Genomic DNA, 14,059 nt, shown 5'->3' with positions numbered 1-14,059 from the left:
TTTTGTAATAAATTGGTAAACTGTCTTCAGAAGTGGCTATACCAGTTTTCATGCCTACCAGCAATGAATGAGAGTTCCTGCTGCTCCATTCTCACCAGCTTTTGGTGGTGTTAGTGTTCTGGATTTTGGCCATTCTAATAGACATGTATTGCCTGTTGATCTATTTGGCATCTCACTGTTTCAATTTGGATTTCTCTGATGAATGATATGGAATATATTTTCATATGCCTATTTGCCATTTGTATATCTTCCTAGCTAAAGTGTCTGGTAAAGTTTTTGGCTCATTTTTAAATTAGGTTGTTAGTTTTTCTTATTGTTGAGCTTTAAGCATTCTTTGTATATTTTGCATAACAGTGCATTATCAGATGTTCTTTGCAAATATTTTCTTCCAGTTTGTGGCTTGTCTTTTTAGTCTCTTGATAGTGTGTTTGGTAGAGCATAAATTTTTAATTTTAATGAAATCCAACTTATCAATTTATTCTTTCATATATTGTGCCTTTGATACTATATTTTAAAAGTCGTCACCAAATCTAAGGTCATCTAGATTTTTCTCCTATGTAATCTTCTAGGAATTTTATAGATTTTTGTTTTAAATTTAGGTCTGTGATCCATTTTGAGTTTATTTTGTAAAGGGTATCAGGCCTGTGTCTTAGTGTGTTTTATGCTGACGTGACAGAACACCTGACGCTGGGTAATTTGTTTAAAAAAAAGAAACTTATTTCTCACAATTCTTAACTGGAAAGTCGAAGATCAACATGCCTTCGTCTTAGGAGGGCTTTCTTGCTGTATCACCAAATAGTGTAAAGCATCACATAGTAGAAAGGCAGAGAGTGCAAGAGAGCAAACCCTCTCTGGCAAGTCCCATTTTATAATGGCATTAATTTATTTACAAAGATAGAACACTCATGACCTCAATACCTTCCATTAGGCCCCACCTCCCAACCCTGTCACATTGGGGGTTATGTTTGCAACATATGAATTCTGGGGAACACAATCAAACCATAGCAGTCTGTGTCTAGATTCTTCTTTTCTTTTTGCTTTTGCATGTAGATGTCCATTCGTTTTAGCACCATTTATTGAAAAGATTATATTGATTTTATTCCTTTGTCAAAGATCAGTTGACTATATTTTTTGTAGGTTCATTACTGGGCTTTCTATTCTGTTTTCATTGATCTATTTGTCTGTCCTTTTAGCAATGCTACACTGTCTTGATTACTGTGGTTTTGTAGCAAGTCTTAAAGTTAGGTAATGTCAGTCCTCCAACTTTGTGCTTCTCCTTTAAAACTGTGCTAGCTATTATGAGTCTTTTGCCTCTTCATCCAAACTTTAGAATCACTTTGTCAGAATCACAAAATAACTTGCTGGTATTTTCATTGGGATTGCATTAAATCTATAGATGAAGTTGGGAAGAACTGACATTCTGACAATTTTGAGTCTATCCATGAACATGAAATATCTGTCCCTGTATTATTTATTTCATCAAAGTTTTACAGTTTTTCTTATAAAGGTCTTGTATATGTTTTGTTCCATTTATACCTAAATATTTAATTTTGGGTGGTGCTAATGCAAATGGTATTTGTGTTTTCAATTTCAAATTACATTTGCTTATTGCTGGCATATAGGAAAGCCATTGAGTTTTGTGTATTAACCTTGTATTTTGCAACCCTGCTATAATCACTTATTAGTTTCAGGAGTTTTTTGGTCAATTCTTTCAGATTTTCTACATGGACAATCATATTATTTGCAAACAAAAATAATTTTATTTCTCTCTTCCTAAGATGCATGCCTTTTAATTCCTTTTCTAGTTGTATTGCATTAGCTAGGACTTCCAGTATGATACAAAAATTAGTTGTGAAAGAGGACATCTTGTCTTGTTCACAATCTTAGTGGGAAAGCTTCAAGTCTTTCACCATTAAGTATGATGTTAGTTGTAGGTTTTTAATAAATTCCTTTCTTCTAATTAATTATTTACTTTTTAATTGACAATTAAAATTATATATATAATTATCATGTATGAGATGATGTCTTGAAACATGTATATCTATCTATCTATCTATCATCTATCTATCTATCTATCTATCTATCTATCTATCTGTCTATCTATCTATACACATTTATATATACATACACACATAGTGGAATGGCTAACTCAGGCTAATTAACATATGTACTACTTTACAACTTACCATTTTTTGAGGTGAGAACACTTAAATCTACTCTTGGCAATCTTTTAGAATACAAGACATTGTTATCAACTCTAGTTGACACATTGTACAATAGATCTCTTGAATTTATTTCTCCCATCTAACTGAAATTATGTATCCTTTGGCCAACAACTTCCTATCTTTTATCTCCACCCGAGTCCCTCATAACCACAATTCTACTCTAGTATAGATATTCTTTATCAAGTTAAGGAAGGTCCTCTCTATTCCTAGTTAGAGTTTATATCATAAATGTGGGTTGGAGTGTTTTGTAAAATGCTTTTTCTGCATTTATTGACAAGATCACATGATTTTTTTTTCTGTACCCTGTTGATGTGATAGATTATATTAATTGAATTACGAATGTTGAGCCAGACCTGCATACCTGGGATAAACCCCACTTAGTTTTGGTGCTTAGTTTTCTTTTAATTATCATTATTATAGTTTAAATGTGCTTATGCCTTTTCCTTCTGATTTGTAATCCAGACACCTGCAAAATACTCTAGCTATATCAAAGAGAATAAAATTACCTAACGTCTTATTCAATCAGTGAATGAACAAACCCCTTTGTACCCATTCAAGAGTGTTGATATCATCCCTGTTCCTTTAAACTAAAATTACTTTGGGTAGCAGGAAGGGGATGAAGAAAAGCATTTGATCCATTTATGATTCTAGTTTTTTACTCACTTATAATGTTGTGATTAAATTTTTAATGTTATAGATCCTTTTGTTTTAAAATTAAGATGGAAAAATCATTTTTAAAGAACACTTAAATGTATGCTTCATCACTCATTTAAAAGGAACATTTTATTTTTTAAAATGATGAATACATCAAGGGAAGGCTTTTATTTCTCACCTGTCTGTATTTTAATATAATTTGATTATCAAATAAATTGGTATACTTCAAGTTGCATTGATGAATTTGGTGTTCTAACTCTAAGTCTGAAATATTTCAAGCATTCTCAGATCTCTATAATGGAACCTGGGCTTCTCCTTCCTCTATCTCCTAGGTTGCCAGATCATTATGCAAGTGTGGAATGGAAGCAAAATCACTATGTTCAATCTCTTAAAATGGTGAACTCATTCATATAAGTTGGCAAGTTGAAAGTTGGCAACAAATAGAGCAAAAAAGAAAGTCAAGTTAAAACTTGTAGCAAGTTTGCTACCACTTACCCAACACCAAGGCTTCTCTCACTCTCCTATCTCCTGGTAGATACTTAGACTTAAAACTCCTCACTCAGACTTACTGTTTCAGGCTTTTCAGTGGGTAAAGTCCTAGTTATAACTGGCCCTCCCACTGAATATTTATGATAGAGTAGACAAGGACAAAATAAAAAACGAAAGTTCCTACTAAAACAACACCACTACCACACATGGGTAGCTATGTGAGATCATGGATATATTAATTTGCTTCTGTATAATAATCTTTTTACTATCTATCTATATTTTATAATATCATGTTATATACCATAAATGTGCACAATAAAAATTATTTAAAAACAACAAAGAAAACAAAAACTAAAGAAATCTGACATTTTATACAAGCAGCCTGTTTAAAATCTGTGTCTGATAGTCTGCCAGATATACCAAGCTTTATTATTCATCCAACATATGATAAATGACCTACCAGGCACTGTTACTTTCTTTTTTGTTTCTAGCACTATCATAAAGGTGAAATAACATATGTCTTTAATAGCACATATTTCTAAAATAGATTTCCATTTAACAATCTTAGTTAAGGCCTAAAAAGGACTTAATCAATAATCATACCTCAACATACAGAAATGTGAACTGGCAAAGCATATGTATAATCCTCATTGAAGAGATAATCAACTAGATGTTTCCCAAGCAAAACACTGTGTGCATTTCTAGAAGTTTGCTGAGATCATGGGGAAAGCTGTGATTTTCCAGTAACATTTGCACTATATGGCACCAAATCTAGCCATAGCAGATTTGTCAGAGTTAATACATGATATGGCTCCAAGTATCACCATTTACTTGTTCAGAGACCAGCTAAAATGTGTTTTTGAACCAGATTTAATTGTAGGAAAGTGTGCATGATTTTGTCTCATAAAGCTAACAAGGATGCTGAGAATGCGGCATGGTCTAATGCTTGAGATGGTCTTTGACTGCTAAGAAAAGAACAGACTCTGAGCAACATCCAGTATCCATGGCAACATGTAGCCTGGCAATTTCTTTTCACAAAGAGGAAATTATTTCCATTTATTTACACTTTCAAGGATTTCATGCATTATAATATCTGCATTGAACTCAAATCTAGCCTTGCCCTATGTTCCAAATCGCATTTTAGCCATTTTGTATTCTGTAGTAAATTAGTTTCCAGATTGGAAAAAACACTCTCAAATCCAAGTAACAATGAATAATATAAAATAAAATATAATTACTGATATAAATGACATATGACCTTATTTCTTCTTGGATGAAGGCAATATTGAGAGCTAAAAATCATGTTATATTGTTGCATTTTGGTCATTACAACATTTTGGTTCACGGAATTTTCAAGTTCATGTCGAATTCATTCATTAAATAGTTTACTCTGTCAGGCAATTTTTTTCCCATTTTTATACAGAGTTTTAAAATATAAATTGAAAAAAATAGGATTCTTCTTTCTCCTTCTCTGCCCCCATCTGCCCTTCCTTGTCCTCCTCTTCCTTGTCATCCCCCTCCTTTCCTCCACCTCCTCCTCCTCCCTCTCCACAGCCAAATGCATAAGTAAATCAGAACTCTTCATCCAGTCGCAGATAAATAGTAAAAGGAGAAAGCCAGAGTGATGATCTAACACTGCTGCTGGAAGAGGCCAGCCCACTGGCCTTTACTTTTCAAAGTCGAAAGGGCAACTGGTATTCACTGATAACAAATCACTTGCTTTCTTCTCAAACCCCTAGAACTGTTTTCCTGTACAAAGCCTAGCTCAGTGATGAGCAATCTTTAATTAAAATCCTCCATGTTGCGGATCCAGTGGATGTAGAGACCCTTTGGTAAGCAAAATGATCTGCATAGTCCTGTTTTCCTTTGACATTAAACACAAATAAAAGCAAAAATCTCCCTTTACTCTGCAAATATGGGTAGAAAAATAACATTCCTGCTACATAACCAGACTCTGAAGTTTTCCTTTTCCCTTCAACCTGTGTCAATCTAGGAGACCCTGGGGTTTCCTCCATTCCAGGGACAGACAGAATGCCCTCCCCAACACGTCACTGTTTGAATTGTAACTCTTCCTGTGTCTCCATTAAAGGGTTACATGTGTAAGCCCACCCCATTTCAGGCTTTAACAGGTTAGAATTATCATGTGTCTGTCTCTGGCCGTGGGAGCACGCTTGTATAGGAAACTGGATTGACAGTGAGTGTCCCTCTTCTCACTCCTCAATTCTGCCACTGCCATCACCTGACCAGGTGCATATAGACAGGTCACTTCACCTCTCGAGATCTTCATTTTCTATTTTTAGATGATGGAAATCAGACCAGATGATCTATACTGTGGATCTCACTCATCTTATGGTCCTTTAAGTTCTAAACTGTCTAATATTTTAATAAACTGTTTCTATATTCCCCACATCAAACAATAACTCCCACATCTGGAAAATCAGTTGTTAAAAATATATATATTTAAAAACCAAATGAACTGACCACACAAGAGCCTGCACATGTATGCTTATATCAGTGTTATTCATAAGTGCCCAAATTTGGAAACAACCAAGATTTGCTTTAATAGGTGAATACATAAACAAAATATGGTATGTCCATGCAATGGAATAATATTCAGTGATAAGAAATAAGCTGCCAACCATGAAAAGACATGGAGGAACATTAAACACATTCTTCTAAACGAAATAACCCAGTCTGAAAGAACTGTATACTGTATTATTTCAGCTATATGACATTTTGGAAAAGGCAAAACTAAAGAGTCATTAAAGAGACCGGTGGTTGCCAGAGGTAAAGGGGCAGGAAGAGAGAAATGATAGATGAAGCACAGGAGACTTTCAGGGCAGTGGAACTATTGCCTGTGATACTGCAATGGTAGATACAGGACATTATACATTTGTCAAAACCCATAGAACCCATAATGCAAACAGTGAACCCTCATACAAACAATGGACCTTAGTTAATAACAAGTTGTCGATATTGGTTAATCAATTGTAACAAATATCTCACACCAGTGTAAGATGTTAATAACAAGGAAACTTTAGGGTAGCAGGAGGAAGCATATGGAACTCATAGAACTCTGTACTTCCTGTTCAGTCTTTCTGTGAATCTAAAACTGCTCTAAGAAACAAAGTCTATTAATTAGAAAAAAAATCAGATTTAATCTTTCCTCAATAAGAATGGAGATTTATGCAGTGGTTCAAGAGACACATCAGCTCTTAACATATATCTCCTTATTAAGCATCCTTAAGAAATTTCAGGATCCCACACATATAAAGTAAGCTGGATCCTGATGGGGCCTAGACCAAATCTTGCTTCTCAGATACTGACTTCTCTGCCTAACTAAAAAGAGTTTAGGCTAACTCTCTGTTATAGACTGAATTGTGTCTGCCCTAAAATTCATATGTTGAAGCCCTAACCCTCAGTATGTCTGTATTGGAGATAGGGCTATTAAGGGTGTAATTAATGTTAATGAAGTAACAAGAGCGAGGCCCAAGTCCAATATGACTGGTGTTCATATAAGAAGAGGAAGAGACACTGGGGTGCATGTGCTCAGAGAAAAGACCATGTGAAAAAACAGCAGGGAGGGTGTTGTCTGTAAGTCAAGATGAGCAACTTCAGAGGAAACCGAACCAGCTGACACTGTGATCCTGTACTCCCAGCATCCATAATTGTGAAAAAATAAATTCATGTTGTTTAAGCCACCCATTCTGTGGTATTTTGTTATGGCATCCCTAACAGACTAACATACTTTCACTCTGGTATTTTGATTTAAATAACTTCCATTGTAACCATCATTAAATAATTTCATTTTCTAGTTATTTTAAATTTAATACTTCATGCTGGCCTGAAAATTAGATTTAATTTTTGGATTTTATTTTCAGAAGTACAATTTTATTACTTTCAAATACATAATGACATGAAACCAGTACCTTAAGCATTATGTTGCAAGATTTGCATCAGTGAATAGATAGATGTCTGACTTGTGTGGTAGTTCACAGTGTAAGTTCTGGGCAGGGACAGATTGCCTTAAACATTTTCATGTTCTTTAAATTGCTAGATATGCCACAAAATACTATACACAACATTCTGGAAAAATAGTAGTCGACTGATTCAAGTGTTAGCAGCTTAAGAAATTTTGCTAAAAATTCATTAAACCTGTTCTTATTAGAATCTTTATTATTTTTTTAAAATTATCTTAAGTAATATGCAGAAAAATAAATTTCAAATTTTAACTAATGAAAGTTAATACTTTTTCAAACTTACCTTGTCTGAATGTGAAAGTTGTTTGTTGTCCCTGTATGCTCATAATCATGAATGGCAGCAGCAAAGACCATTGCTAAAATTTCCAGTTCAGTGAGCCAGTGCTAGTAAATCACAGAAAGAATCTATTATATTCAAGAAATAAATACCATCTTTCCTTTCTCTGAAAAGGACTTTCAGTGCACCCTGTTTATGTAATCATATAAAATTATTTTTTATTTCTTTTAATTTTTTCCCTATTTTTACCTCCACTAATTGTGCATGATGGATGCTTCATAAGGTCAATGATGGTTTCATGGCCTATAAGTTCAAAATTCAGAATATAATTGTCCTTGCTAATTGAAAAAGGAGCAGTTTCCTATTATTTAAAAAGTGAACCCTAACTGGATTTTGAATTTACAGCCATACATGTTTGGGTTCTTCTGAAATCAATTACAGTTTGGTGATTTTTAACATATAGCTCACGCAACATTAAAATGTCTTTTAGCCCAAGTGTTGTTGAACAATCTACTATGAAAAAAAATGTTCATCTAAAACTTAAAAATATTCACTTCCTTACTAGAGAAAGTATACTTCATTTTTATGTTTAGAGATTTAGAAAAGTTTCTGAAATTCACAAAATTTTCTATTCATAACACATAAAAATGGCTGTGCAATTAACTTCAAATAATGCTAAAAGAATAAATCCTTTCATGTAAAATCCATGACTATCCACTTTACATACATTTACCTTTCAGTTACTAGCTAGATGCTTTAACAAAAGTTCTCTGCTATTATTAGTTCATTTAGAAATAATTCAATAGTTTATTCATCACTCACATTTTGTGAAACCCTTATACTGCACTGCCCAATATGGTAACCACATGTGACTATTTAAATTAAAAATAAAGAAAATTAATTAAAATTAAATTCACTTTCCCAGTTACACTAGCCATATTCCATATGCCTATTGGTCACATATGACAAGTGGTTACCATATAGTACAGCAAAGACACAAACCATTTCCATCATCACAGCAAGTTCTACTAGAGAACGCTATAAAGAGATGGCACTTGATGGTAGAAATGCGGAATCCAAAATGCTATGAAGCTCACTCGGAGTGGTCTTATTCTATACACTTAAAACAATAAAAGACCTTGCAAAAAACAACAGAAAGAGATCATGTAAACTTTGTGCACACTTGATAAAAGTTTGCAGAATAAAGATGCAATTTAAGAGCATAGACAGAAAGGCTAATTGGTGGCAGTGGATCTTGGGAAAAGGATGGAAAAAGATTGATAGTTAAGTGCAAGGATAGAGACAGAAGAATTTTAAATAGAAAGAGCAAATGTAGAATCATTCTATAAGGTCTGTATTAAAATAGAATTGTCATTAGTACAATCGTGTTGGAGAATCAAGTGAAGTGAAATTGAAGAATATGGAGAGTATGGAAAGAGTGAATGGACTAATTTGATGAGAATTGATGAATTTAGATTTTGTGTAAAAGGTAAAAGAAAGCCATTGTAGGTCCATGGGTCAAAAATGAAGGCAGTGACAATTGTTGAATCTCATAGATACCAAAGCTATAATCTTATTAATCTTAGCTCCCTTCACATAACCTATCATGATATTTGGCACATATTAGGAACTTAGTATTTGTTAAATTGCAATTAGCTAGTTTTGCATTAGAAAGAGGTAACAGTGGTAAGAGACCATGGAATCAGTCCTGGTTTTAAATCTCTGTTAATCCTCAGGAAAATGAGTTATTTACCCTCTCAGCTACAGTTCTGGTGAGAATGGCATTAGTAACCTTTCCCCTATGGGGTTTAAGAAGAAGTTTTGAGTTAATGTATGCACTGTGCCTATCATGTCTTGTCATATGGTAAAATAAAGAATAAATGGCATTTTGCTAGGAACTTACTATGTTAAAGGCATTGATTAAGGCATTAAATCTGGGAAATAATAGTTAAAATATCATTAGTGATTGTAATTCAAGTACAAACGCCTCACAATCAGATGAAGCAGAAATAATTTTCAGAGCCAAAGGGAGTTAATATAACTAGCTGTTCTGTGTTCATAGACACATTTAATTATGAGTCATTAAAAGGAAGAAAGTGACCTTATAGAGGTCTGAATTGGGACTGAGCCGCCAATGTTCCCAATGAAACTATGGAACTATAAACACCATGAAATGAATAGCAATTGAAGTTAAACTAGTTTTGAACCCTAGAAACCCACTGTTTTATTAAAGAAAATGATTTCTTTTTAAAAAGTCACTTATTTAAATTTTGGGGTGGGCTCAAATTTTGTATTTATAAATATAGCTGTGGTTTTTAAAAGGCAGCATTCATTATCTACTATGATAATACAGAATATAAAGTGTCAATAGTAAAAAGAAATTAAATTAGAAAATCAGAGATGGAATTAATTAGTGATTGACTCGTAAATATTTAAAATTATTATCTTGCTAGCTGTGAAAATTTATTATAAACACATTTCCTGTTTTTATTCTGGTTCATTTCTGCCTCCCATAAATAGTACTTTCTCCACAAATTCCCCTTACTTATTTCCACACTATGGACTAAATCATTAAGTTCCACTACAAACTAGTATAGGAAGAGAGAAACATTGAACTTTCACACTTAATTTAAAAACACATCTACTTTGTATTAGCAAAAGTAGAATTCTGGACTGATTGTTAGTTTCTTAGCTGCTGATTCATTTTGTGCTAGTATCAAAAAGAATTCTAACTCAGAAAACAGGTGCTTAAATTCATAGATTTTATAAATGACTCCTGAGGGCAAGCCAGAGAGAATGAGGTTAAATCCTGTCACTCTTTCCAACTACAGCAGTGGTCAATACAAATCCAAGTTTCTTCTGATTCCTAACAGGCAGAAATAAAGGGTTAAGATGATAAGTCATGAGCAATGCAGACACTGTATTTCATCAGACCTGTAGGTTGTATTTTGTCTGGAGAAATGCTCAGGTTGGCTTACTCTAGAATGGGCAGTCATCAACTTATAAAGAGGTATTGACTGCTATTAGCCACATGTATTAAAACAGAAACAAAGGAAAGGAATTATTAACTGGACACTTTAGTTAGCTGGTCTCATTAAATTCTTATAACCACTTCATAAGATGGTTATATGTAAATATTTTTATACCTATGTTGCAGATAACAAAGCTGAATCCTAGAGAAATGGATCAACATTTCAAAGTTCACGTACCTATCTAGTGGCAGAGCAGGAATGCAAACCCAAATCTGTCTGATTTCAAAGTTTCTATTTCTTCCACGGATCATGATAGCATTCATTACATAAAGAAGGCAATATGCTGAACATATTCTTCTAAGGTTTCAAAAGGAGAATTTCTAGCTAATTTTACTATATGAATGGGTAGAGGCGAATAGAGTTTTGACTTAGGACTTATAATGTAATTTTCATATCTGAATTACTCAGGATGTGTGTGTGTGTGCGCCTGTGGGATAAAAAAAGTAAATACGTGTATTATACAAAGTATATATGTGTATTATATAAAGGGTGGGGAGAATTTCACGTCAGAAAATCACATTTATTTCTTGATTCCTTGAGTATCACCAACTCTTTTAGCTAGAATTTATGAGATTTGACACTATTTTTCTCTATTCCTTTGAATAGGCTGAAGAAGTTTGCTGTAAGTTACCAGTATAGAAAATTGGCATATTACAATTAATTAATGAAGGTATGTTAATAGCTATTATGTTTTAGGCACTAGGTTAGGTGCTTTACAAATGTGATTTTATTTACTCCTCATTTCCATTCTATAAGGTGGCTGGTATTATTAACTGCATTTTAGTGACAAGGGAAGCAATGTAGAGCTAGCGAATTTGAAAGTGGTGGGGCATGGGTTTAAACTCATGCTTCCTGAGTCCACACTCTCTTTCCTCTTCCAAACACTATCATATTGGAAGCCATTTATAAGAACAGAATTTCCACATAATTTGTAGAAATATGTACTGCTAAATGTACTGTAGACTAATCAGAGAAAAATGCAGTCATTCCAAAGTGTGGAAGACTGTTTCTGTGTAGTCAGTGCACTAAAAATTCCAAAGGAGCTTGATGTAAATTCATCTCTCTTCCTTGTACTCTTAGTATTAGAGAGAATGCAATGCCAGGAACCCTCTAATGCAAATGTCTTCTGGCCAAGGCCCTTGGATAATTTCATATTCAAAGAGACATTTGAAGGTGGCTTGACAGCACTTTATAAAACATTTGTTCCTTAGCAAATGGACTGAGTTATTGCACATCACTGTCACCATGGCACAGGACTACAAATGAATCAAGCGACAAAAGGAGAGTGAGGGGGACAAGCAGGTGTATGAGCATCAACTCTCCTCGGCATTGTCTACTCCCAGACTTGAAGGCGTCCCTTATGACATTAACAAACAGAAGGACGATGGCTTAATTGCAATCCCTTTCAGGAATGGTCCTTAAAACATCTTGCAGATGACAACATGCATTAGTCTCCTGACAGTACTGGGCTGCTACCAGAGTGCTTCATAAATGTCACACTGATAGGGCCATCCTGAAATAGCAGGGCATCAACCAAAACACTAGAGTAGATGACCCAGTCTTCTTTATATCAAATCTGAGGGGTGAGAAAGAACTAAAGAGTTTTTGCTAATGAAAATTTCTATAAAGCTTTTTTGTTACAAAGAACCAACACATTCGTATACATGAAATGTAATAGTCACCTATCACTACTTTTTAATGTAGGCAAAACTTGTTAAAATAACTTTCCAAAAATTGTGAAGCTGACAGTGTAACCTAGTTTTGACAAAATAGTCAATACATTCATAAACTCATTTTGTCTTCCCTTTCTCCATCTATAGTAGAATTTCTCATTATTCTCTTTAGTTCAAATGTATTTTCTTGATTCTGGACAACACTAAAGGTCTACTACCAGACTATTTTTGTAATGGCCAAATTAATGGATGAGTAAAGAGCCCAGTGACACGTTTTTGCTAAAGGATGAATACAATCAGAAAGTTACATTTATATTTGGTAAGTCATAGCTCTCAGAAAGTGACTATGTGATCTTTGCTAACAACTTTAACTTTCTAGGAGTCATGCCAGGCTTGGCCAAATTCCCCAGTCTTACAGAGAAGTTGGAATGGCCTATTAGGTCCCACAACAGTCTTCCTTATAATTCTGAGAGTAAAACCACATTGTAGATTTGATTTTCTCTGTTTACCAATTAATATGACACCCACATCTCTTCAATGTCACCTTCACACCAGATGTTCTGAAGGTGATATAGGAGACTTTTATTTGACTCCCTTTACACTTGTAGCAAATGTAAAAAAAAAATACATTCAAGCAGGAATATTTTTTGTAAATGACAAAATTCTGGTTGCCTCCTAGGTTGAAATGGCATTTTCTCACTACACTTCACAATTAAAGCAGGTGCTAGGATTTAGAAATCTCACATGGCCTGCTCCTTTTTTGAACCCAGCTCAGTTTGGCACCTTCACAGGAAGGTCAGTTCCTCACTTTTTACCTTCTGGGAATCACTGTGAGTTTTAAGACATTACAAAAATTCCCAGCTCTCTCAGAGTTCCTGTCATACACTCACTGTTATTTCAGGCTTTGCTTCGCTGAATCATTTAGTCACCCATTCATTGATTCATCAAATGCAAAGAAGAGGAAAGAAAATTTGGAAAAATTCACATGAATAATTTCCCCAAATCCTATTAGAATTTGACTGTGACTAAGAGAGCAAAAGCGACTAAGGTCAGGTTAGGAGCACATAATGAGTGAGAACAGAGTGCTATAACTTTTATTCTAAAGACTTTTTCTCTAGGTCACTTTTTTTGGTTGATTTCTATGGAAAAAATGATTTTACAAACAAAAATGTTTGGTAGTCCAAATTTGGGGAAACATATATTTTTATTTGCCTCTGGTTATCTTTTTTGCAGTGACTTAAAGTATTTTTTGAAAAATGTATATTATAACCCATGAAGCTTCAAAAATCCAAACAATTATTATTTATAAAACTTATTACTTTGAATACCTCTATGGGCATTAAAGAGACAATAGGAACTTACAGGAATGGAAGTTGATGCTTCCAAATGAACAAACCTCAGTTACAAAGACTTTCTTACCATGATACCTGTGTGAAGCATTATGTAATGCACAGTTTGAGTGACATCAGCTGCATGAATCAAATTGTGATATGGATTTTTGTACTTGCTGTAACCAACTTCTAAAGCTTCTGCAAAGGTGATTAGGCAAGAAACAGGAATCTGTGGAAAGTAATAATTATAATTATATTTTGACCAAAAAAGTGGTACTAAATCAACTTGAGCACAGTTTGTCGTGGAACATATTAGTGAGTCAGATGTGGACAACAGTTTCTTTATGTCAAATGTCGATTGTTCTGAAAAACCACTTCATGAACATGTTAGCTTTCAT

General features: G+C 34.0%; 2 protein-coding genes across 13 annotated transcripts in view; both read right to left on the bottom strand.

Moving 5' to 3' along the window:
- NEUROD1 (neuronal differentiation 1) overlaps nucleotides 1-14,059 on the bottom strand; it is a 1,109,848-nt gene that overhangs the window by 554,986 nt on the left and 540,803 nt on the right. The window lies entirely within an intron of this gene.
- The window catches only part of PDE1A (phosphodiesterase 1A), a 473,087-nt gene that overhangs the window by 85,358 nt on the left and 373,670 nt on the right, over nucleotides 1-14,059 (bottom strand). For all 12 annotated transcript variants that reach the window (XR_007718098.1, XR_007718099.1, XR_007718101.1 and 9 more), the window contains 2 exons: nucleotides 13,750-13,890; nucleotides 7,632-7,732 (listed from right to left, as the gene is read on the bottom strand). Coding sequence is in view for 8 of the 12 variants with exons in the window: in XM_050750562.1 (XP_050606519.1) it covers nucleotides 7,632-7,732; nucleotides 13,750-13,890 (242 nt within the window). In the remaining 4 variants the exon portion in view is untranslated. The remainder of the gene's footprint in view (nucleotides 1-7,631; nucleotides 7,733-13,749; nucleotides 13,891-14,059) is intronic.

This window comes from Macaca thibetana, chromosome 12, assembly GCF_024542745.1.
Source record: "Macaca thibetana thibetana isolate TM-01 chromosome 12, ASM2454274v1, whole genome shotgun sequence".
Classification (NCBI taxonomy): Eukaryota; Metazoa; Chordata; class Mammalia; order Primates; family Cercopithecidae; genus Macaca; species Macaca thibetana.
The sequence above is the reverse complement of the archived record's forward strand: the minus strand, read 5'-3'. Positions and strand labels throughout refer to the sequence as shown.